We start from the raw sequence: 23,379 nt of genomic DNA on the forward strand, positions 1-23,379 counted from the left end.
ATGCACCGGGAGTCTGCAGACACTGTTCCTCAGGGTCCCAACCAGCCATGTCCATCAAGCACCAAAAGCCAGGTAGCCACCACCCTGCTGCCAGCTGCAAGACAGGTAAGAGCTAGGAGGGCCTTGGCGGGTGATGAAAGGCCCTGTGGTCCTCTGCTTGGTTACAAGGCCCTGGGGGAGGGACTTTTATTTGCTCTTGCCCCAGTTTTCTGGGGGAAGGATGGCTCCACAGGCAAAGCAGGAGGGGAAGGGTGCTGCTCAGATGTCACCCCCATTGCTGTCGCGGCAGCACTTCTCCTGGTGCATTCATCTTCCCGTGGTGTCTTATGAATGGTCAAAGGGACACAGACACTGCTTCTAATTAGCAGGCAGGGAAGGAGAGCAGCACATTTCTTATGTTAAGCCCAGCCCTGGCTGAGCTGATACAGGAGCAGGACTGGTTCTGAGGTGATCCCCGTTGCAATGGGATTAGCGGTGGGCCTTTGATGCTGGGAGGAAACATCAGTGTGTGCTGGTGCTTGCAGCTCTGAGATCTCTCCACCATCTTTTCAATTGTTTCTTTTCTCATCTTTGCTTTTGTTGTTATTTGAAATGGTGGATTGTGTTTCCTTCGAATATTTGTGTATCTGTGACATTGTGACTAACACCCAGGCTGAACGCTGGGGCTGAGCTAGTTAAAAATAAGACTAATTGGAGCGTAAAAGTAAATGTGTTGGAGGCAAGAGAACTGCACTGAGCAGAGACCGTGGTGAAAACTTGCAGATGGCAAAAAAACGTGTGCAGTCTTTGGGGGAAGAATGAGGGGCTGCCTTGAGGGGGCTCATTTTCCTGCAGCCCTGACTGGGGGGCTGCTCTACCTCCTGGAGATCCCTGCAAAGGCAAGAGCCATTTCTTTGTTGTTTGATGGGTGGGGGGAGTAAGCTGGTCATTTGGCACAGCCTAAGAGATACAAGGCACCCGCTGTGCTAGCATCTGCTCTCTGTGGCTGCTGCTCACTGCACCCAGTCCCAGAGGAATGTAGTTGCATTCCTCCATCTGGGGAGCATACATGTTGCCTAGAGGGCTGTGCTTCTCCTGGTCTGCTGTGCTGCCCTCTCTGAGAGTTATGTGTTCCTGCAGCCCCAGCACTGTCTGCCTCTTGCCCTGCACTTCTTGTGCTCCGCTCTGGAGATGTTGCCCAGTCCTTAGGGCTTGCCTAGGGCAGATGTCAGTCAGGGCAGGATGCCTTGGTGGGCATCTCTTTCCATACTGGTAGGACACAAGCCATGACTGCAGCTGGATCTCCTGAGGAAAGATGGGTGCTTGATGCAGCAAACCTCTTCAGGAAAGAGCTTGTCTGCTAGAGAAAGAGGATGAAACCATCTACCTCATTTCCTTCATGTTTTAATTAAGACTAGAACACCAGCCTTTGGAGATGAAAGAGAAATCCCAGCTCACTCAGTTAACTCAGTATTTCATCCTACAAACATCCATTCAGCTGCTCACATGTTTAAAGTTAAGCACGTGCTCAGGTGTTTTGCTGCAGTGGGAATGACCTCCTGCTGCCACGTTGCATATTTCTGTAACAGTTAATAGCCCCACTAAATCCTTTCTGTAGGACCTGGCTGCCATCTAAGCCCAAGTCTTTGAAATGGCAGCGATAAGAGCAAAGCACAGACCTTGTCCATCATAAATGGATTTGTGACTGCAGCCCTGAGATCTTGGGGCTGATTTCTAACATTCAGTAAATGACTAGTTTGCAGTGTTCAGCTCCAAAATGCAGGCTGCTTGCAAGCACCTTGAATGATCTCTCAGCAGAAAATGAAACCCATCTGTCAGCAAGCCTCACTCCCCGGCCTGTGCCGAGCATCGGATCTCCATAAAAATGTACAAGGGAGGGAGCATCTTCGTGGAGCTGTGTCTGCTGGGGTGGATCTGTCTCAGCTTCCCAGCCATACACACCAACTGCGTTACAGACGCTGCCATATTGACAGCAGCAGCGATGCTGAAAGCTGGGAGGACTCCAAGGCTGCACAGAGCAGCTCTGTGTCAACTCCAATCCCTTCTGCCTCCCTGCTCCACGCTAACAGCATCCCCTCAGACGCACACGCAGAGGCACCGACGCGCTTTACGTGTGAGTGCTCCTGGCCACGGGAGCGTGCTTCCTCCTAGGACCATTATGAAATAATAATAAAGTGCTTTAAAGGGGAAATTCTTCCCTTTGAATCCTGCCCATCTTAGCCTGGAGCCTCCCACGCTGCTTAGCTGCTGGCTTTGCATCCTACCTACCTCGAGGAACTGGGGAAGGAGTCGGGAGCACAGGCTGGGGCCAGGAGCCATCTCACAGCGGAGGCATCTGTTCTGCTGCAGCAATCGCAGTGCCCGGGAGCCACACACATGTCCAGGAGACACTTTTATCACTGTCACAGTGGAATTTAAATAGCTGCCATGCTCTCAAGCTAAGCCAGAGACAGAACTGGGGATCACACTTTATGTAATTCATTTTTATTTTTAAGCAGCCTTTCGTTTTCAAGGGGAGTTCAACTCTGTGGATGTCTCCCATCTCCTGCCGTGCCTTGTTAGCACATGTGAGGTGGCTTCTTTTATCAGCCCCATATCCAGTGTATCAACTGCTTGGTTTCCTCACCTACTACAGAAACTCAAGCTTTCCTTGTTTCACCTTTCAGGATTTCCTGCCTGCCCCACCCGATGTGGAGAATGATTTGAGGTTTAAGGTGAAAAATAGAACATAGATAGAAAAATAGATAGAAAAAAGAAATGCTTCAAACCATTCAGACCTCCATCCACAGATGCTTCCTGCCTGAAGTTACTGGAGTTCCCTTTTAGAGGAGTGCCTCTCATGGCTCTCTTCACCAGTAAGACAAGTCTGGGATTAGTTTTGCAGTTTAGGAAGCTATCTATGTTAGTACTAATCCCTTCCTGCCAGGGCCCACCTTGTGCTAGACCACGTGTTTTTTCCTCTGGACCCTCAAACACGCAGACAGGCAGCTTGGCACAGAAAGCACAGCATTGCATGCCAGATGTCAGTTACTAAAAATTTTCTTCCAGCTTTAATTGCAAACAGTTGTGGAGAACAGCAAGCTCTGGAGAGGAATCAACACTCATTTGAATTACCTTTGGGTTGGGCCCATATAGGCACCAGTTTGGATTCTGGATAAATTTTGAGTGACCGTATATTGGAGGAGATCAAATGACAGTTTGCATCATGAGAGATTTGCTAGGATTGTCACTTCAGGTTAAAGGCAGCTGCTCCTTACAGCCCTCCAGCAAAAAAAGCCCCTTTGGATCAATGAAGAAGTGGATCGTGGCTGCAGGCCTGTGCTGGAGCCAAAGGCAGGCTCTGCACCACGGAGGTCACCTGAATTCCCAAAAAGCAGTGACTACTATGGGAAGCAGCCAGTCTCAGATAATTGGCATTCTTTAGTTACAGAGCCTTCATCGCTGAGCATCTTCTGCAGAGATCACAGAGGCCACAAGTTCTCATGAAAACACACCAAAGAATGTCTTCACCTATAGAGATGTAGCTGCCAAATGTCACTACAGTCTGAAGAAGCACTTTCTTGGTTAAAAAAACCCACCCCTTCTTGGTCTAGCAAGTCTTGAAGCACACCCTCAAAACAGGCTCCTTGCAGCATGGTACTAGAAAAGCGAGATGCTGGCAGAGACTCAGGAAAAGTCACCAAGTGAGAGCGAACACAACCCCGAGGAAGTTCTGAGTCCCTGTGGCATGGATCACTGTAAATGTGACAAGGCCATGAAGCCAGGAATGAGAAGTGGCAGCAGCAGGCTTGGCATGATGGCTCGTTAAGCAGAAAAGAATGGAATCCCAGAGTGGCAGCAGACCCCGAGGAAACAGAGCAAGGGGGAGAAGATAGGGAGAAGTCTGCTCAAACGTCAAGGTGATGGAGTTTATGTAAGGTAAGCCCACTGGAGATGCCAGCCAAGCAAATGAGCCTGTCAGTGCAGCCATCTTCTGATCTTCCAGCTCCAATCTGAGAAGGGTGGTCAGCTGCCAGCCTCGGGAGGAGCATCCCTGTACGTGGAGAGGCAAAAGCCACACAGCTACCAGCCAGAGCTACCTTCCTGCTCCTGCCAGATGCCTATTGACAGGCAGACTGGAAGGAAGAGATGTCTTCAGACCACATAAATTTATTGAACACTGGGGTGGCAGAAAGTGAGACCAAGTGAAACTGCTGGAGGTGTTTGGTCCAAAACTACTTGAATGATGATCAGTGGACAAACCATGGGATAGACGTGGAGGCAGTTAAAGTAATAGAGAGGGTGAGAAGGGATAATAATTAGTGATGGCGGAGAGAAGATTAACATCCAGGGAACAGGCTGGCAAATTCCCTTCCACCCTGCCCAGCACCAGCCAACACTCCCAACACTGCATGAGTTCACCTCTTGTGTGTTTACTGTTAGCAGGTCATGAGGGAATAGCTTTAAAGTATTTTTTGGAGAGATTTAAAATTCTGGATGGGATTCAAGCCTAATATCAAAATGAGTTATTTTATTAAAAGCTTTTAAATGGAAGCTACAGAGTAGTCAGAAGCAGGAGGGCTATTTTAGAAGGAATTTGCTATAAACCTCTTCTACTGCACAGAAGCTTTCTAAAATATTACCCTGTAAAAAGTAGAATTCTCTTTATCTGCAATTTAATTACATAATAATAATTTCCTAGAGTTCCTGTGTCAACACAGTTCGCTTGTTTTTGTTCTTTATTAACTCATACCTGGGCCAGGAAGCTGGAGGAAGGAAACACTCTTGATGCTCAGAGCTGTTTGAGGATTGCTCCAGGATCTCAGTGAGGTCGTGAAAAGGGTGTGCTGATGTACTGGAGAAATAGGAATTGGAGTTTCTGTCCGTACTGGTGATGGCTATGAGGTGGCAACATATAGAACTGGTGTTGAAAGCAGGAGGAGAAGGAGGAGTGCTCATGTGGTCCTCTGATCTATCCCATCCAGAGTTAGTGGATCACGGCTTTTGATCTATCTGAGACTGAAGCAAAATCCAGGTACCTGACTAATGGACCAGGATTCTCTAGAGCTTTGTTGATTGAACATTTTTTTGTTGATCCCTTCCACCCTACGACATCTGTGTGTGTAAAAGAGATCTCAGGGATGTCCTGGAGGTACTATGAAAACATTGTTGCTTGTGACATCCTGCGTTTGCCCAGAGGGAACCCGGGAGTGTGGAAAAGCATTAAAACAAAAATGACATGTTGCAAGTTAAACCCTTGGTGATGATGTATTAAATTTGGCTTGGTTTTGGGGCAAGGGCTGAAGCTGACTGTTATTTAACTTGAACAAACCCTCCTGTTGTACCATAGGATGAGCCTCAACCTTTGCCCTTGGCTGAGGGGAGATTTGTATCAGCTGCTGCATTTTTTTTTTGTCGGTGCTTGTCTTCTGATAACTGGAGACAAGATTAATCTGAGTCAGGATGGCCTGGGCTTTGTGACGGCAGGATGAGAACAAGGCAAATATTTCCTTGCCAAGTTGAGGTGTGAAGGAGGAGATCTAAGATGATGGAGAGCTGGGAGTACTACTAATCAGTGTGCTTTTGCAGTAGGTTTTGCAGGACTTTGTTTCTCCCCAGGGATGTTGCCTGGTGATAATGTGCTATCTCAAGACATGCCTCCTGCTAGTAGCACCAGGATGTCAGGCCCAGCACTGTTTTAGCAGAGGAGAGGCAAGTGACTACAAGTTTCCAGGAAAAGGGCAACATCTTATTTAACCACAGAGGACTTTAAAAATCAGTATTAATTTTAGATTGATTTTGGTTTTTTTTAATCAATCAACTTTGTGAGAACCAAAAAACCGATGGGAATGCCAGGGCTTGAGCTGTCAGTGAGTCAGTGAGCCACATCAGTGTTGGTGCAGCCTGAGTGACACTCAGATGTTACTGATGTCTGGGCTAAACCCAGAGCTGGGGGGCCACGCTGCAGCCCCAGCGTGTCCTACTGCGGGTTGGGTGGTTGTTAGAGTCACTGGGGTGCACTGGACACCCCATCTGCCTCCTCTGTCGGGTGAAAGTATGGGTACAGGAGAGAAAAGGGAATGGGAGCCTGTACTTTGGGGTGAGGGCACTGAGGGAGGTTGCAGGGAGCAAGCAGGGCTGCACCCAGCAGGTGAGGGGAGGGGAGGTGGGTGCAAGGGGTCAGTCACGTCACTGATTTGTCAGGTGGATTTTTTCCTTCTGTCATCCCATGCTCTGCAATAAGGTGCTCCTTTGCCTGTTAATGATTTTATTTGGCCCTGCCGGCTCTACAGTTATACTCTCCCATCCCTTTCATCTGTGGCAACTTCTGATCATCTGAGGGCAGTCACCTTCGCGAAACCTCCGAGGAGCCCGTTAAAACGATGCGGGCGGGTGCTTTAATCCAACATACCGAGGGTGACAACAGCGAGCGGTTTCGCAGCATCCCCCCACCCCCTCTACCCTCCCCGCCCCCAGCAGCTCCCTGCAGCCTCCGGCACCCGCCGCCTGCGCGGAGCAGCCCCCATCCCCAGCGGGGAGAGGCTGGGTACCGCTGCCGGCTGCCTGAGGAGGGGCTCCGGGGCAGTGCCGCCGGGGAGCGCTGCGGCAGAGCCCCGGCCCGCGGGCTTGAGGCTGCCGGGGGATCGTGCTGGATGCGAGAGCGCTGCGCGGCTGCTGCCCGGAGAGAGGTGGGGAGGGGAGGGCTGTCCGAGTGGGACTTTCACCCCGTGCAGGGGGTTGTCTCTGAAGGAGACCGCTCTCCTCTCTTCCTCAGAGCCTCTTTGACCACGCTGTCGGCACAGACCCACCGGCAGAAAGCACCGGGCAAAGGCAGTGAGTATCTTTTTCTCCGTATCTGTCTGCAGTGCCTCTGTTCAGTTTTTTCTGGTTTTCTCTGCGTGTGAATGGATGGTCTTAGTCTCTCGAAGCCCCTGGGATCTCATGCTTTGGTGTTTTGGTGGGTTTTTTTTAACCCTTGTGCTGCTATTTTTCTGGTGGGATGGCTTCTTTATCTTTGCTCAGGTGACCTCCTGGGCTGGTTTGATAACCTGAATGTCATCATTGCATCCCTCCCTTTCTGTCTCCCAAGGAGAAATCCCCAAAACACATCCATGATGAGACTGGCAGTTCTCCTTGACCAGGGTCCTTTCATAGGAGGGGGAGGTAGGATGAATGATGGAGTGGGAGGCAAAAAAGCTCACCGTGGACCCCTACCAGGATGCCTTTACTGGATGCCACAGATTACGTTTCTAAAGTCATCATTGACTGACTTTGTTTGTCATCAAAGGAAATATCCACAGGGATGTTGGCTCAGCAGTGGGATTGCCTTCACAGGAAATATAGGTCTTGGTATCCATGAAGTCAGAGAGACTTTGGGATCACAGGGAAGTTCTGTGCTGCTCAGTTGTGCAGGTTGTGGTTGTGGGGGCTGGTGAGCAGGTGGGAATGGGGGTGAGAAGAAGGCTGTTTCATAACAGTACCCCAAAAACCGGGCTGCTAGAGGAGGCTGCAAGGGAGAGGGCAGCTGGCTCTTCATCCAGCTGTCACTGTGGAGCAGCAATGGGGAAGAGGAGTAGGGGCTGCTGAACTCTAGGAGATGATGTGCTGTGGCCCCACATGCGGGTGAGGCTGTTAATGAGGAAATTCAAAGGGGCTTAAGGAATTACAAGGATTGATTTCAGTTAAAGCGCATCGAAGCAGCCGGTCAGGGGAGGGATTAAGGCAATGCACTCACTGCCATGTAGCGCAATCCCAGTTCCATTAATTTAGTTGGGAAGAGGCTTTGTGTGTTTTTAATGTAATCAGGTTTTAAAAGGGATGCTGTGTTGGGCAGCCCAAGCTCTGGGATCTCCACAGGCCCCAGCAGAGCAGGGTCCCGGCTCCTTTGCACACAGTCTCTGCTCTCGCCTGTTCCTTTGTCTCCTCCTTCTCCCTTGGGTAAGAGGACATGGAGGTTACCTGGAACTTGGCCCTGTACTAGAAAAATAAGAAACTTTTGCCTTTTGCTCACCACAGGAGTTTTGCTCTGTGTCCCATCAGTCTCGTGGCTGGTGGATCTCACCTTTACTCTCTGATGTGAAATTGTTAAACCAGCTGTCTGTGTGCCAAGATTCACAGGGACCCTGTCATCCCCTCCCTCTCTCTCTCTTTCCTTCCCTCCCCTTTGCAGACTCTTTGGTGGTCCCTGCAGGCTCCCACCAGCCTGAAAGAGGAGATACTCTCTTTGAGTTGCTTTGTGTGAGTGCTTGAGCCTGTGATGGTGAAGGGACCAGCATCTGCAGACCCGTGAAGTCCTCCTGTTATTTTATTTGCAGTGCCAGCTTTTCCATGATGCCTGGCCAGTAACATCAGCAATGACCTGGAGGGACAGGGACAAGAGGTAGTTCTTGTCGTCTTAGAGAGGTCAGCCCGGAGCTCTGCCTGTTGAGGAGAGACCTTCAGAGGTATCGAATGATGAGTGGGATAATGTCAACTCCTGCTGCTCCGTGCTGAGCTGTGACACCAAACTCCAGTCACTTTAGACCTGAAGCTGGACTTAACCTGTGGTCTTGGTCTTTGAAGGAAATGCTGTCTCTCCTCTGTGATCATCCCTCAGCTCTCAACATCTACCATTGAAAAACTGACCTTCTGTGCTAGGAGGCAAGGATCAAATGGGTTGAGAACATTTGCAAAGGATTCTTTGATATACTTTTAAGTGCCAGGACATGAAAGAGTAAATCCCTCCTTCCTGCACTCCTGCCTTCTGCAAGCAACCCTGACTACTGTCCAAGCCAGCCAATCAAAGGGTTAACTCTAACTGGATGCCTGAATGGCTGCCTTACTGATCCCACGGAGGTAACTGAAAAGAATTGATGCATCCCTCACCCTTGCCCATCCTGTTGCTGTCTACCTCGCCCAGTGAGTCTGCTCACTGCACTGTCCCCTCTTCCCTTCTGCCTTTCCCTTGCCTCTCCACCTCCTGCAGACCCAATTTCTTTCCCTCTCTTTTCACCTGTGTCCTGTCTGGGAAGTCCTCACCTAGAGACTGATGTTCCATGAAAGACAAGCTCCTTGCTGGTGCTGTAGCATCTCTGTCCCCTGTATGCTCTGGCTCACTGCTGCAGTCCCTTGATCTCGAGCATCAGAGAGCAATCCGAGCGGCATTGCGGTAATGCGTGTCACACCTCTTGCGGAGGAATTCCTGAGCTTGCTAGAACAAACAGTGCAGGGAAGAGAAAGGTTGGGGGCAGGAGGTATCAGGAAAAGTACCTATGGCAGACTTGGTGTCTGAGCACAGGAGGTCCAGCATGCTCAGCCAGGGCCATACCACTTTGCACGCAGTATCTCTGCGTTGATGTTTGAGGTTTACATGGTGGAGCATCCCAATGCCACCAGCCGTGGGTCTGGAGTTTGAGGCTGTGCAACAGTTCCTGTGACTGATGATCTCCAGGTCGTCGTGCTTGTTAAACGCTGTGAGCTGCCTGTGCCGCACTGGGGAGACACTCATTGCATTTAATTAACATTTAATTTGCTTTAAGATTACATTAAAATGTGCAATAATAGAAACTCTCCGAAGGGCGGGAGGAGAAATGGGAAACAGGCATGACAGAGATTGGCTCAGTTGCTGCTGCTAAAGTGTTCTGCAAGAACTGCATATGGAAGGGAAAAACACTGTACTTCCCTCTGCAGTCACAGAAAGTGTTTCGCAGTGAGGCTTGGAGAAGGGCTTACTCCAGTTTGGAAGTGGGTCCAGCAGCTGAGAAGTGGAGATTGGATCACTAAATCCTCCTCCCATGGTCCGGAGGAGACAAGGGCCTCGTTTGACATCCGGGGGATTTGGTAGAAGAGATGCCTTTGGGCTGCAGAGACAAATCACAGGCTCTGCCCTTCTAGAGATCCTACAAACCCAGATGTTTCTGAGAGACACCTGTATGTTTTTGGGCGGAGATGCTGCCGATCCCACATAATGTGTGCGTGTGTGTTGCATTTCCCTCTGTGTCCCTCTTCGTCCCAGGGTTATGTAATGAAGGATGCTGCGGGCGCACCGACTGCCCTGGACAGGGGACTGCCAGAGGAGCCAAGGCTCTGAGGCTGCTTTGAAATTTAGAGAGGGAGGGGGGAAAAAGAAAGCCACAAAGCCATTATTTTCTGCCTGAGTAAACCTGTCAGGAAAAGAGGCAGTTTTAGCCTGCTTATGTAACCCTGACTCAAAAGAAGCTGCTTGGGATAGATCCTGGTTGGGGTCTCATGGCTCTGCAGCACAGGCTCACCTTGCAGGTGCCTTACTCCCTCTCTTCTTCCTTCAGCCCCCTCCTGCTGCCCTCAAGCCCTGGTATTTCTGCTGTATCTAGTGCTGCTGGATCATAATCACTTTTCTGGCATCCTGCTCTTGGCTCTCCTCCCACACCTGACCAGAGTGGGTCTTTCCAAGAAACCATCCCAAAGTATGGCCTTTAAAAGCCTTTTTGTCAGTCAGAGCAGCTGAACCACTGCTGTGGGTGAGACTTCAGCTGCTCTGGTGCTGCATCTGTCCTTAGCATCTGCTTGGCATCTTACTAGAGCTGTTTCAGGGTCCCTCTCACAGATGAGGGGACTGAGGACACGGCTCTGATGAGGCACAGAGACACTGAGGTTTCTTGTTTTGGCTTTTTTGGTTTGTTTGTTTTTTTTTTTTTGCCACTCTGGCTAGACTTGTAATCTTCATCTTCTTTGGTTTACCCCTGCTCCCCCACATCGACTGCAGGAACAGAGGGATGAGGACTCGCCTGGGCTGCCTGTCTCACAAATCAGACTCATATAATGATTTCACAGCTATTCTTCCGGACAAGCCCAACCGGGCTTTGAAGTGAGTATAGCTGCAGCATCCCTCCCCAACCCTGTTTCTGTCCTTCCTCTCCCTGCCCACCACCCCCTCTAGCATTGTCTTCCTTTTATTGTGCTTTGTATAAGCTTTGACTAGTTCTTTCAGCTGCAAGGAAGGAGGAAAATGAAACAGCGCTGATACAGCAGGAACAGCCTCACAACATACCTGGATCATTGATATGAGCTCTCCCATGAGACAAGACATGCACACAGTCCCCACTGCTGTGTGTGGGACGTGACTGCATCTATTAGAGGATGTAATTTACCCCTCTGTCATCACAGATCGAAGTCTGAATGTGAGAGGTGACCAGCAATTTCAGGTCACAGTCCTCTCCAGCTAAGCCTTGCTATTAAACACTACCAAAAAGCCCTGTGTCAGTTTGCACAATGCTTAAGGCAGATGCTTCAGACAATCCTAGGTCCTCATTTGAGATGAGTGCAGTGGGATTCATCTTGTCGTCACTTAAGTCTGAGCTCAGACTCTAACCTTCCCCTGAAAGTCAGGAAAGAGAAATAAACACTTCTGCAGGGGTGGGTTTCATTTCATTTGACTTTTGGCTTTTACAATGTAAATGTCTGCATCTGAACTTGTTCCCTGGGCCTCTGCTTAGAGTCAATGAGGAAAAATTGGTCCCTTTTCTGGAGTGATTCATCTGTCCTATTGTACCCGCCTACCTGGGGACGTGAGATGAAGAGAGTCAAGTCCCTGCAAGTCCCTTGGATATCTCCTTGTTGATTCTAAAGGGAGCTCAGAGCGACTTACTCACCTGCAAACCTTTACATTGTAGACCTCCAAAGTTAGATGAGAAGAATTCCAGCCTTCCTCGGTGTCCTTGTCAAACAGCCTCAGAGGGGATCTGCGGCCATGGCTTGTCTGTAACTTGCCTCCTCCTTTCTTTACAGAAGACTGTCAACAGAAGAAGCAACAAGATGGGCAGACTCTTTTGATGTCCTTTTGTCCCATAAATGTGAGTAGAGATCACATTCTACCTATTTTTCCTGTCATACCCTTAACACTGGTTGTAGCTAGAGCAAAGCATGCATTGTGCCGCACAGGAGTGGTCCCTCGGGGAGCTGCTTGCTACCTGCTAGGCAACAGTCGCAGTCATTCACAAACAGGACTTGTCCTCTGGTTAAAAGGTGAGGGAGTGAGGTTCTGTGGGCTCCCTTGCTGGAAGCTTTGCTCCTGACTGGGTGATCACAGCTGATAAAATCATCAACCCGAGGCCCAGTCTTAGAATCATAGAATGGTAGGGTTGGAAGGGACCTTTAGAGATCATCCAGTCCAACCCCCTGCAGTTACCAAGCGTGCACTGGAGGCAGGACCTCGAGGCTGTGTACCATCCTTTGGCATAGACTTCTGGGTCTTTCCACACAAGAATATGGCAGGCTGTGAGCTTGCTGAAGCCCTCTGAGATCTGTGGGACCATGTTTGTGTCTCCCTCCAGCTCCTTCTGAGCTGTTCTGCAGCTACACAGTGTCAAAGCACAGCCTTTCCTGGGAATACAACAGGGGTTCAGTAACCTTGAAGGACTTGCTCTGTAGCAGAGAAATCCCACGTGGCAGCCCTTAGCAGGATCTAATTTACAGTTACCAAACGCAAACCTGAACATTTCACATCCAGGAACCTTATGCAAACGTATAATCAGCGCAGCTCGCTCCATTCAATAGATCAATCATATCAATTCTGTTCAGAGAATACCGCTCTGCTTCATCAACATTTTCACGCCGAGAAATTATAAACCAGACAGGGAAGTTCACAGTATAGCTTTATTAAGGTCTTCTGATTGGAAAACAAAACAAGGTAGGGGAAAAGTCAATCCAGGCTTGTCTGGCTTTCTCAGAGATTCAGGTTTTTCCACACTTACATTTTAAAATCTAAGTGCAGAGTTACATTATTATGTTAAATAAAGAGAAAAGTGCTGGATTTGTACTGAGATGACAACAGTTTTGGCAGGGAATTAAGTGACAACTTTAAACAGACTGGCTGTCCAAGGCAGAAAAAGCAATATATAATTTTAGCAGCAGTTATCTTGTTGAGATCATTGCTCTTGCAGCCAGTAGGAAAAAAAACCCCTATATGGTGTAGCTGGGTATGGCAAAGAGGGAACATTTCTTCTGTGGAAATTCAGAACAAGAAAGGAAAAATGCACTAAAGAGACTATAAGGTGCCTGAGGATTGGGGAGGGGGAAGGACAGGATATTCACACCAGTGTTACAGTTCTGTACAGTTCTGGTCCTCCTTCACTAGTGTAAGAGTAAAAAAATCATTTAATAGATCCAGACAGCATTAAAAGTGCTTTGGTTACAAAAGCCAGTGAGTTTCTGCATCTATGTACTGACATTATACAGACTGTTCCCTCTTCAGCTGACTGCTGCGAATGCTAAATCAAACCTCAGTTCAATTATTTCGTGCAACAACCTCCACAGGAGTGTCTGTTTTTATTAATAAATTAGCTTCATAGAGTGCTAAATGAATTATCAGGTTTTTTCCTATCTCTAGAATGGAAAGTAATTCTGATAACTCTCTGGCACCTAATGAAAAATATTCAGTTCCTAATAGCAACAGAAGGTGATCTTTAAAATTTAAATGAATCTTTTTTTATCAGCAGTCATGGTGACATTGCCTAGTGATCAGTGACAAAAAAATGTTGTTGTTTAATAAACTGCTTTCTAAAGGAACGCACTACCACTGCTCTGCACCTGAAGTTTCTGGAATTGTTAGTCTGGCAGCCAAGGGTTATAATGCTGCAAGTCCAGAAAGCTCTGTTGAAACTAAAGGGTTATTCTAATTGCCCTAGTTTAAAGGAGAGAAGGACATATATCCATAAAAGGAACTGAACTGTAGCATCATTGTGTTTTCACCTATGTATACTTGAAACAGAGAAGACTTGCCAAACATTGTTCTGAAAGCAGAATAAGAGAGAGCTGCATTTTTGCTGTTAGAGGTGTGCAGATGTTAGCCAGGTAAGGAACTCTGGTACCTTCTCTGACCAAAATTTGAACGTAAGCAAAGCAGTGTCTGTCCTGCCTGCATCTGTCTGTAGTGAGGCTGCCAGCTAACATTCAACTTTCAGTGCCAAGACAAGGACAGAACTGTCTCAGTCTGATTTCTCTGTGACTGTCCAGGTGAACAATATTAGCCAGGGAAAATTTTAATTCATGCTTGGGGGCATGGGCTAAGCACCAACTTGGCTCAAGGAGAGTTTCCCCTGGGGCTCACAGCATCAGCAGGTAGGCAATGTCTGCTTGACACACATCTGTCATAAACTCTTTCTTCACTAGATGGACCTCACCTGTTTTGGAAGGGAGATTGTGATGCTGATTTCAGGGGCTCAAGCAGCACTTTCTGCTGCACTCAGATGTGGTTTTGGGTCCCTTCCAGCCAACCTATCCTTTTGGGAAAAAGAAGCCCTGAGTAGGAGTCAGAAGCTGGATGGAGCAGCTGAAAACAGGACAGTCATTGTGGATAATATAGCAAGAGTTTGGACAGCTGCAAAATAAAAGCAAGCTCCCTAAAAGACTCTCAGGTGCCAAGGTGAGCAGGCTGAGCTTGTACGTGGAGAGTGCTAGCAGGGCTGCAGAGCAACTTGAGGGAACAGCAAACAACTTGTACTCTCCACTGCCTATTGACACCAGTCTCCAGAAAGTTTCTGAATGGAAGTGACCTGAACTGACATCATGCGTTATACAGGCTCTATGGAGATGTCATTATTCCAATTCTTGTCAAACATCCCTTGAAGTGTGGTGGTCCTGTGGAGCCCTTCTCTCCCCCTGCATTGTTTTAATGAATGGCCTCTGGAGGTAATGTTTGATCCTGATCTGCTGCTGTTTGGCAGGGTCTTGAGTGGAGGATTGAAAACCCCTTGGTTTTGAAGCAGTTGCATGTCTCCAGAGATTCCCAAGCTGGGCAATGTCTCTCTGTATGGAGTGGCCTGATTTGGATTAGTTCCCTGGTCATTTAAAGAACAAATTGTGTTGACATTAGCAAGAGACTGTGAGTAGGAAAGACAGAAAGGCTCTCTCTGTCACACCTCCATCTTCCTTTTGCACCTGCACTGGTGCACCCCTCAGCCTAGCCCTTGTAATCAGTGCTGAATGGTACGATGCAGCCCAGCTCTGTCTCATTCACAGCCCCAGATGAACAGGTCAATGCAATGATATCCCCTTTGCTAGTGGGGGGTTTTGCTAGTGGGTGAAGCTTGAAAGCATAGGGTCAGCCAGTCATCCCCTTTTTACAGCAGGAGCCTTCTCTGAGCTCACTGCTAGAGGGGCAGACATAGCACAGCAGTGTTCAGCACTTCTGAGGATGGCAAGCAGCAGGAGAGAGGAGTTTGATCTTACTTTCAGCAGGGGATTGAGAGAATAAGAGACAACTTGTATGTAGCTTCCTTGGGTGCTCAGGGAGCAAATGCAGCCATTCAAACACGCTACAGCTTGGCATCTTTTCCCATGTTGTTCCAGGGCAGCAGAGCTCTGTGTGGTCCCAGAGTGTGTGTGCATGCATGTCAGTGACTGAGGAGTGATCCGCTCCTCTCTACCCATGCCCAGGAGCTACAGGCTGGTCAGCCAGATGGAGATTTCTTTTGACAGGCTGCTGGAGGGAAATACAAGCAATGGCATGTCTTATTCTGCATCCCTGGCGGGACTGGACACATGGCCTGTCATTTGTCCAGAATCCAGCAGGACAGTCTGTCCTCACCCCTTAGTCACTTTGCACCGAAGCATCCAATGCAGAAAACCTTTGTGCTGAATTTCCATTTTGATCTCAAGAGTGATATCTAGCCCCTTCCCCCAAAACATTTCTTGGTGATTTCTGTGCTCTTCTGCCCAAACTTTATTGTTGCCCTCCTCCTTCTGTTGTCTACACATTACACCTCTTCCTACACGGCACAGGAATATCCCAACCTACTCCTAGTTCTTTCTAAGCCAGCAGAGCATTAGCATTAGCATTGTGCTGGTGACAGGCAGCTAACATTCAATGAAGCAATGCGAAGCAGCAGCAGGATAGCAGGTCCATCTGCTGTACAGAGCATTGTGGCCCTATCTCTTCAGCCCTGGACCCAACGTGCTCCATAGAGCTAATCCATTCATCTCCCAGCCTTAAGGACTCTACTTATTCCCTCCATGAAGTGCCAGTTGCCCCGGTGGTGTGGAATGCATGCATAAAGATATGATTGTTGATTGCTGTCTTTCTCTGACAGTGGCTAATGCTTGGTTATTAAGCTGTCTGCCTGGATGATTGAAGCCACTAATCTCAGCTCTTGTTGCTGAAGCTTGCCTTATAACTACGATCTGGCTTGCGTTTTGTCCCAGCCAGTGCAAATCCCACAGCCCTTCCTCCTGGAAAGGGTCCACTCTCTATGGCTTGAAGAACACTTGAATGAGGTCTCAGGAGTGTCTGAGTCTCTGTCCTCACATAGCCATTAATCTGCCTGGCAGTCCCCATATATATATCACAAATTCTTGTCGTTGTCTAACTCGCAGGTGACCTGCAGGGTTATGGCTGTAGGGTGCTCAGGGGGCTCTGTGAGGTACACTGCGAGGTCTTGGGATGGGGTAATGTGCAAATGCTTGCACAGTCCTTCCTGACAATCCTCTTGGTCTGTTTGAACAAAGAGCAAGGAGTTTAGAGGGTTGTTAAGCATTGGAACAGACTGCCAAGGGAGGTGGTGGAGTCCCCATCCCTAGAGGTGTATAGATGAGGTGCCGATGTACACAGTTTAGTTTAGTGATGGGCTTGGCAGTGTGAGGTGAGTGGTTGGACTCCATGATCTTAAAGGTCTTTTCCAATCATAATGATTCTATGATTATGAAGCTTATCTTTACACTGCAAAAATAAAAAGCAAACATCTGCTCTTCTTTCAGCCTCATGATGCTCAGTAGAAGAGCTCCATTTCTTTGCCTTCATCCTATCTGCTCTACTACTACTGATTTACTCCTTTGGCTTCAAGCAAGTCCCACTGCTCTTGAGACAAATTCCTGAATAAGGGCCCAGTAGCTGTCTTGAAGGGCTGTACATCTACACCAGTACTTCTCTGTCTCCTTGCATGGCCATGCCTTTAGGCTACATATTTTAGAGTATCCATTGCTGCTGCATCTGAAGACTTCTAATCTTGCTTTTCATTTCTGTAAAGTATCCATTTGGATTCAAACTTCTCAGATGTTCTGACTGACCCTCTGCCAGGATATCTCAGGAGCTGACTCAGCAGGTGATGCTTGCCTGCTCGTATCACACCACAATCAAGAGCTGGTTGCCCTAGCAAAAAAAAAACCCAGGCTGTCCACTTGGGTGGGATGAGCTTTGAAATGCTGATCCTTCATGAGCGAGGCTTCCTTGATAGCCATCAGGTGCAGGAGGAGATTAAAGTCAACATCTGGGTCAAATTGCAGCTCAGGTGGTGACAGTCCCCATACCTAGCTGTCCTTCTGCCCTGTCAATCAGATTTGTCATTGTTCCAGGATAAACTTGTGGGCAGTGATTTGCTACTGCACAGTCATCTGGGCTCCCATCTCTGAACTCCATCTGGCAAGCACAGCTGTAAATGCTGGCAGGCAGGCAAAGGCTAAAGATGAGCCAGGCAGCCTCAAGCCAAGGATGACCTCTCCCGTGTCCAAGGCCTCCTCTGCAAGGTTCTCCTAGATCCAGCCTCATCATTTCCAGCTTCTCAAAAGCTGTGAGGAGGGCATGACAGGAATACGTAAAGAAGTGGAAAACGGTCAGACACTATTATTTATCTATCTGCTGTCTAAACTTACTTCAGGATAAAAGGGAGCTGATTGATGTGAGAGCAGGAGGCAGAGCATATGGAAACCTCCTGGTCCCAGGAGGGACCTGCTGTAGCTGCTCTCAAGGGCAGAGCTGAAGCACACACCTTCACCTCATTAATCATGATGTCCCTTTCTTTTAGCAGATATATTTTGCAGATATTATATTTGCCATGCAAAACTGCTATTTCTGCAAGTGATCCTTTGTCAGTGCTGGGGCTCTGGGGTCATTGAAGAGGCAAAGGGGGAAAAAAACAATCCCAGGGCAGAGAAAGGAGAGCAAGACCTCTGCAGGGACACATAGCAGAGACTGTATAGTCATAGCAGTGGAATATTAAATGTCAAACTTCCTAGGAGCTGATGAGACAGCAAATGATATACATCTCAGGGAACTGCTGCTTTCTCCCTTTTGTGCTTTCTTCTTTCTGGAGCCTGTCAGCCTGCTGTTATATCCTCTCCTTTTCCTCCTGCAAAGGCCCCCTTCTCTATTCTTAAATCCTCCACTTGCTCGTGCACTTGGAATTTTATAGGCATTAAGGCAGACATAGGTTCTGAACATTTTTTTCTATCTCTTAGATTCCAGGAAGGGGATCAGCCCTGAAACATCTCTCTCTCACACCCTTAGAGATCATGGCAGTGTGATCCTGACAGGTGCCCTGCTCTTGGACATGCCTTTGGCACTCTCTGCTCTGCAGGCTTCTCCAGGGCTAATGTCACGTTTATTGCCCCAGGTTTGAACCCACAATTTGCTCTAATTGCTCTGTGGTGCTCAAGGATGAGAGCCCTTGCTTTGTCTGCAATATCAGTCTGAAATTTTGATCATCTTCTCCTCCAAGTGCATTAGTTGAGAAGTGGCAGGACAAGTTGTTATGATGCATCCATTTCTCACCCTCCTGGGGCTGGCAGAAGCAGCAAGAGTAGCTGAGACGGGACATACCTGCTTTTGTTGCTGATTGCTGTGCTGTGTGCAACACAGGCTGCTGCTGGAGCACTTAGCAGAGCAGAGCCCATTAATGAAGGAGCTTTAAGAAATGCAGACTGGAGAAATTTAGCCTGTAGTTTGGTCCTGCCTGGCCTAATATCTTTTCTGCTTTTCCCTCTGAGAACCTGGGCTGTCAGACATCTCCACTGACTTACGAGCAGACAGAAATAGGATTGTTAGTTGCTGTTCCTGGGAATATTTCTTGGGGTTTGTGGCTCAGGACCTAGAGCTGAAAAATATCTCCATATTCTGAGTTATTACTGGAAACAAGAGAAACGGGAATATGATTAGGACACACAAGGGAGAAAAAGGACGGTGTCACATTGCTGTTTCTCTTTGCATACCTGGTGCACGCAGTTGTAAAGGAGTTTGAGATGGGTCCAGCGACCCAGCCAGCTTCTTGTCCCTAGTGGGCTTGAGCTCACTGTGGATCTATGAAAATGACCCCCATGAAGCATCAAGCATCACCCCTTGGGCTGCATCCCAGCTCCCAGCCCATCTGCCATGGGAGGAAGGAGAGAAAGCAGCCCTGCTGAGATCTCCCACAGCAACAAGGGGGCAGGTGAAGCCCCCAGACCATAGCACTGCAAGAGTTCAGGTCCTACAACCACTCTTTGTCCATCCCTGCCAGGCACACACATACTCACTCCCCTCATCCTTTCAGGAAGTCTGACCTTGCTCCCTGCATTCCTGATTCCATCAATATTTTTAGATACTTGCTTGGAAGTAACCAATGGTGACTCTGGAGGTTTCCAGGCACAAATACTCAGACCTTATAGAAGATCAGGAAAAGTTAGAAACACGTTACTGGAAAAAAAGCCATTTTGAGCCAAATTTATCCTGAGGCTAAAGAAAAGAGAAAGGGCACGTGTGAAACCTTCAGCTACTTCAACTCTACTGGTGCCATTCAGGGAAAGGAAATAAAAACCAATAGCTGTGTCCATAAATACACCCAGGCAGGGCTTTAAGAGGACGCAGATTGCCTCATAAATCTTTCCAGGTTTCAAATCTGCCCCATCTGACTCAGCTTACGTTACAGAAATGTCACAATTGCTGAGCATTAACAAGTGATAAGAACACTTTTACCACCGACCAGACAAGTGGTAATTATGCCACATGCTTTCCCTCTCCACTTTATTGTGGCCGTACCAGACTTTCCAAGATCCTTCCTCTGTTTAAATGAGAGCTAAAAATATGTCACAAGGCAATAAAGCAAAGTGACAGAAAGCATAGGAGACAAGTCCAGAGATGTGAGGTTTTATGAAAGGCTTTTCTTAATGACAGATAGGACATTACAAAGGGCTGCATTAAAGCAGACAAGATGCTGTGCCAGAGAGCCTGTATCACTGAAGTTTGATGTTTTCAAAAGGAACTTTTCAAAGGTTAAGTGCCCCAGCCTCGTGTTTTGTTGTGTTAACTGGCAAAACACTTTTTCAGAGCAACAGCAAATGACATTTGGCTTAAATGAGGGCAAGCGCAGAGTCCTGCAGCTGAGCATGAGCAACCCTATGCACCAGCACAGGCTGGGGGTGACTTGCTGGAGAGGAGCTTTGCAGAGAGAGATCTGGGAGTGCTGGTGGGCAGCAAACTAACCATGAGCCAGCAATGTGCCCTTGTGGCCAAGAAGGCCAATGGCATCCTGGGGGGTATTAAGAAGAGTGTGGCCAGCAGGTTGAGGGAGGTTCTCCTTCCCCTCTGCTCTGCACTAGTGAGATCTGATCTGGAGTCCTGTGTCCAGTTCTGAGCTTCCCAGCTCAAAAGAGATGGAGAACTTCTGGAGAGGGTCAAGTGAAGGGCCACCAAGATGACCAGGGTACTGGAGCATCTTTCCAGTGAGGAAAGGCTGTGGGAACTGGGGCTGTTTAGCCTGGAGAAGAGAAGACTGAGGGGAAACCTTATCAACACTTATCAGTACCTACAGGGTGGGTGTCAGGAGGATGGGGAGACACTTTTTTCTGTTGTGTCCAGTGACAGGACAAAGGGTAATGGACATGAGCTGGAACAGAAAAAATTCCACTTAAACACAAAGGAGAAACTTCTTTGCTGTGTGGGTGAGGGAGCCCTGGCCCAGGCTGCCCAGGGAGGGTTGGAGGCTCCTTCTTGGGGGATTCCAAATGTGCCTGGACATGTTCCTGTGTGACCTGAATGAAAGCAACCTGCCTTAGCAGGGTGTTGGGCTGGATGATCTCTAGAGGTACCTTCCAAATCCTGCCATTCTGTGATTCTGGAGTCCAGCTGGTGCAGCAATGCAAGTTACAGACACATCCTGGGATCGCAGACTGTGGGAGAAAAATCAGATGCCTTTGCTAGGAAGGGTTGGGTGGAAGGACGTTTGTTAGGGGGATTGCTCCCTGCCCTCTTTCTCCTCCTGTTGTATCTCCTGCTATAACTCTTTTGAAGATGGGCTGGCTGCTTTCCGTGCTTTCCTGAAGACAGAGTTCAGTGAGGAAAACCTGGAGTTCTGGCTCGCCTGTGAGGACTTCAAGAAGACCCGCTCAGCAGCCAAGCTGGCCTCCAAGGCTCAGCGCATCTTCGAGGAGTTCATTGACGTGCAGGCTCCTCGAGAGGTGGGTATGCCAGCACCCCTGGGGCACAGCCAGCTGGGACCTGCCAGGGAGTCCTCTCTCCTCCCCCAGAGCTGATGGTGAGGAGTGGATAAGGAGGATGGGAAAGCCATCCTGCCTGCTACAGCTGCCTCTGCTCACGGTGACTCACCCCTTGGTGAGGGCAACTGCTTTGATGATGCTAAATTAGTCACAGCCAGTGAGTTCACTGGCAACTGCAACCTACATTTCTTAACCTCTATGAGCTTCCTGGGAGTAGTTCACCTTGCTCCTCTCATTTACTAGCAATCCTTGAGCAGGCTGATGGCCTCATTTCTCACAGGACATTTTTGCATAGAAGCATCTCACGAGTGACTAACTTGTTGACTCTCAAGGGAGGAGTGTTTATCTGCTGACTAACTCCCGACTCAATTACACCTCCTAAAAGATACAAGCAGTAACTCAGAGCTGAACAAAAAGTGCAGTCACAACCCAAAGCCTGGAACTGTTAAATCCTCTTTCAAGCAGTGACAGGCTGATGGGACCGTCAGATCCCGTGTCGTGATGTTGGGTTGTGTTACTGTGTTCATAATGCAACGAGGAGGGTACTGACTGTACCTGCTGTCTCGTGGCAATCCTCCTGAGAGAGGTGCTTCTCTTCATACATGTACCTGTGAAGGGTTCCCCCTAAAAGGGTTCTCTTTACACCATCTTTCAACTAGGAAGGCTACCCCAAGGCCACTGAGAAGCACCCAGATTTACACCAAAGGATGTGGGTGTCTCAGGGAATGCTTCAACCCCCATCATCCTCATGGAGCATCTTCCTGCTGTTATTCATGAAGCTGGGTGAGGTTTTCAGAGCTGAATCTGAGTTAGAAATGTGAGCACAGGTTGGATGGGGCCTGGTCCCCTGGTCGTAATTTTGACGTGCTAGAACGTGAAATGACCCTCAAGTGACACAGAGAGCTAATCTACACTGATGTCATCTCAGCCAAGGCAGACAGCTTCACTCTCTAGGCTCCCTTAAGTTTGGACACTGGCTTAACAACAACAAAAACAACATCTTTTCAGCCAAGTTTTAAGCAATAACCCAAACAAATGCTGACTGCTCTGTTAGGGAAAGAAAACGGGAAGACTCAGGCTGTTAGCTTTGCAAACAAATGTCGGTCAGAATGCCACGGTGGTTTATTTTTTTCAAGTCCTTGCTGGGTATATTGTAACACAAAGCTGATGTGGGAAAAATCAAACTCTTTCTTTTATAACAACAGAGTTTAGAAACATTTAATAAGAGAGTACTAATTGTTTAAACCCAGCTAAAAGTTCATTCACCCTTACACTGGATGTGCAGTGGAGAATGAAGGGACTAGAGAAACCTTGGTCTATGAGGAGAGAGGTTAAGCTGAGTCAGCATCTTTAGAAGATGTCCTACATAAAGTTGAGCTTAAGAGCCTGAGTCAAAGTAGTTTGATTTCAGAAGTGCTCAGACCACTACAAATCAAGTTCACCTTCTCCAAATTTGGGGCAGGATTTGTAACACTGGGTGACTAAACCCTGCAGAGTTTGAGGGGCCAATTAGAGGTGGATGAGGGTTAGGCCTTGGTTCTGCTGCTGCTTTTTTAGCCAGGGCTGAGATGTTGCCATTTGAATCAGGCAAACCGACCACTCAGTACCACACTCTCTTGTGCTGCTTTTCCCAGGTGAACATAGACTTCCAGACACGGGAGCTGACAAGAAGAAATATGCAGGAGCCCTCCCTCTCTTGCTTTGACCAAGCTCAGGGGAAGGTGCACAGCCTGATGGAGAAAGACTCTTACCCCAGGTTCCTGAGATCCAAAATTTACACAGACCTGCTGTCTCAAACCCAGAGGAGGCTCAGCTAGAGCAGCGATGGGGCCCTCAGAAACCGTGTGCTTCCCACAGCAGCCAAAACCCATGTATAAGTGTGAAACTTCCTTGGTGTTAGAAGTGGCAGAAATGAGAAAAGAGGGAGAAAGGGAAGAGGAGGCTTCCAGAACGTGATCCAGATGTGGTATTAGGACTCTCCGAGTTTCTGTGACTTTGTTTTCATTAGTAGTAGCATCTTGCAGTTGTTGCCTCTCTCTAGCACAAACCCATAGTCCTCTCCAGTCTTGGGGTCACCTGTTGAGAAGGCAGGTTCTCTTTACAATTCCTGCTTTGGTTTGTATGTAAATAACACCGCTGCACCTTTCCATCCCTCCAGCCATCTCCCTGGCTCTCACCTCTCTCCTGTGTTTGGAGGGGCCC

General features: G+C 48.3%; 1 protein-coding gene across 2 annotated transcripts; it reads left to right on the forward strand.

Annotated features, from left to right (window-relative positions):
* On the forward strand, positions 1-22,994 carry RGS8 (regulator of G protein signaling 8). 2 transcript variants are annotated; one of them, XM_062003752.1, is made up of 6 exons: positions 1-105; positions 6,755-6,813; positions 10,703-10,804; positions 11,725-11,789; positions 20,972-21,138; positions 22,812-22,994. In XM_062003752.1, the coding sequence occupies exons 1-6, from the start codon at positions 1-3 to the stop codon at positions 22,992-22,994; spliced, it is 681 nt and encodes a 226-aa protein (XP_061859736.1). The 2 variants fall into 2 exon arrangements, with proteins under 2 accessions (XP_061859736.1, XP_010206511.1); XM_010208209.2 differs by lacking the exons at positions 1-105; positions 6,755-6,813 and adding an exon at positions 8,789-8,814.
* The last annotated feature ends 385 nt before the right edge of the window (positions 22,995-23,379 follow it).

This window comes from Colius striatus, chromosome 10, assembly GCF_028858725.1.
Source record: "Colius striatus isolate bColStr4 chromosome 10, bColStr4.1.hap1, whole genome shotgun sequence".
NCBI classification, from domain to species: domain Eukaryota; kingdom Metazoa; phylum Chordata; class Aves; order Coliiformes; family Coliidae; genus Colius; species Colius striatus.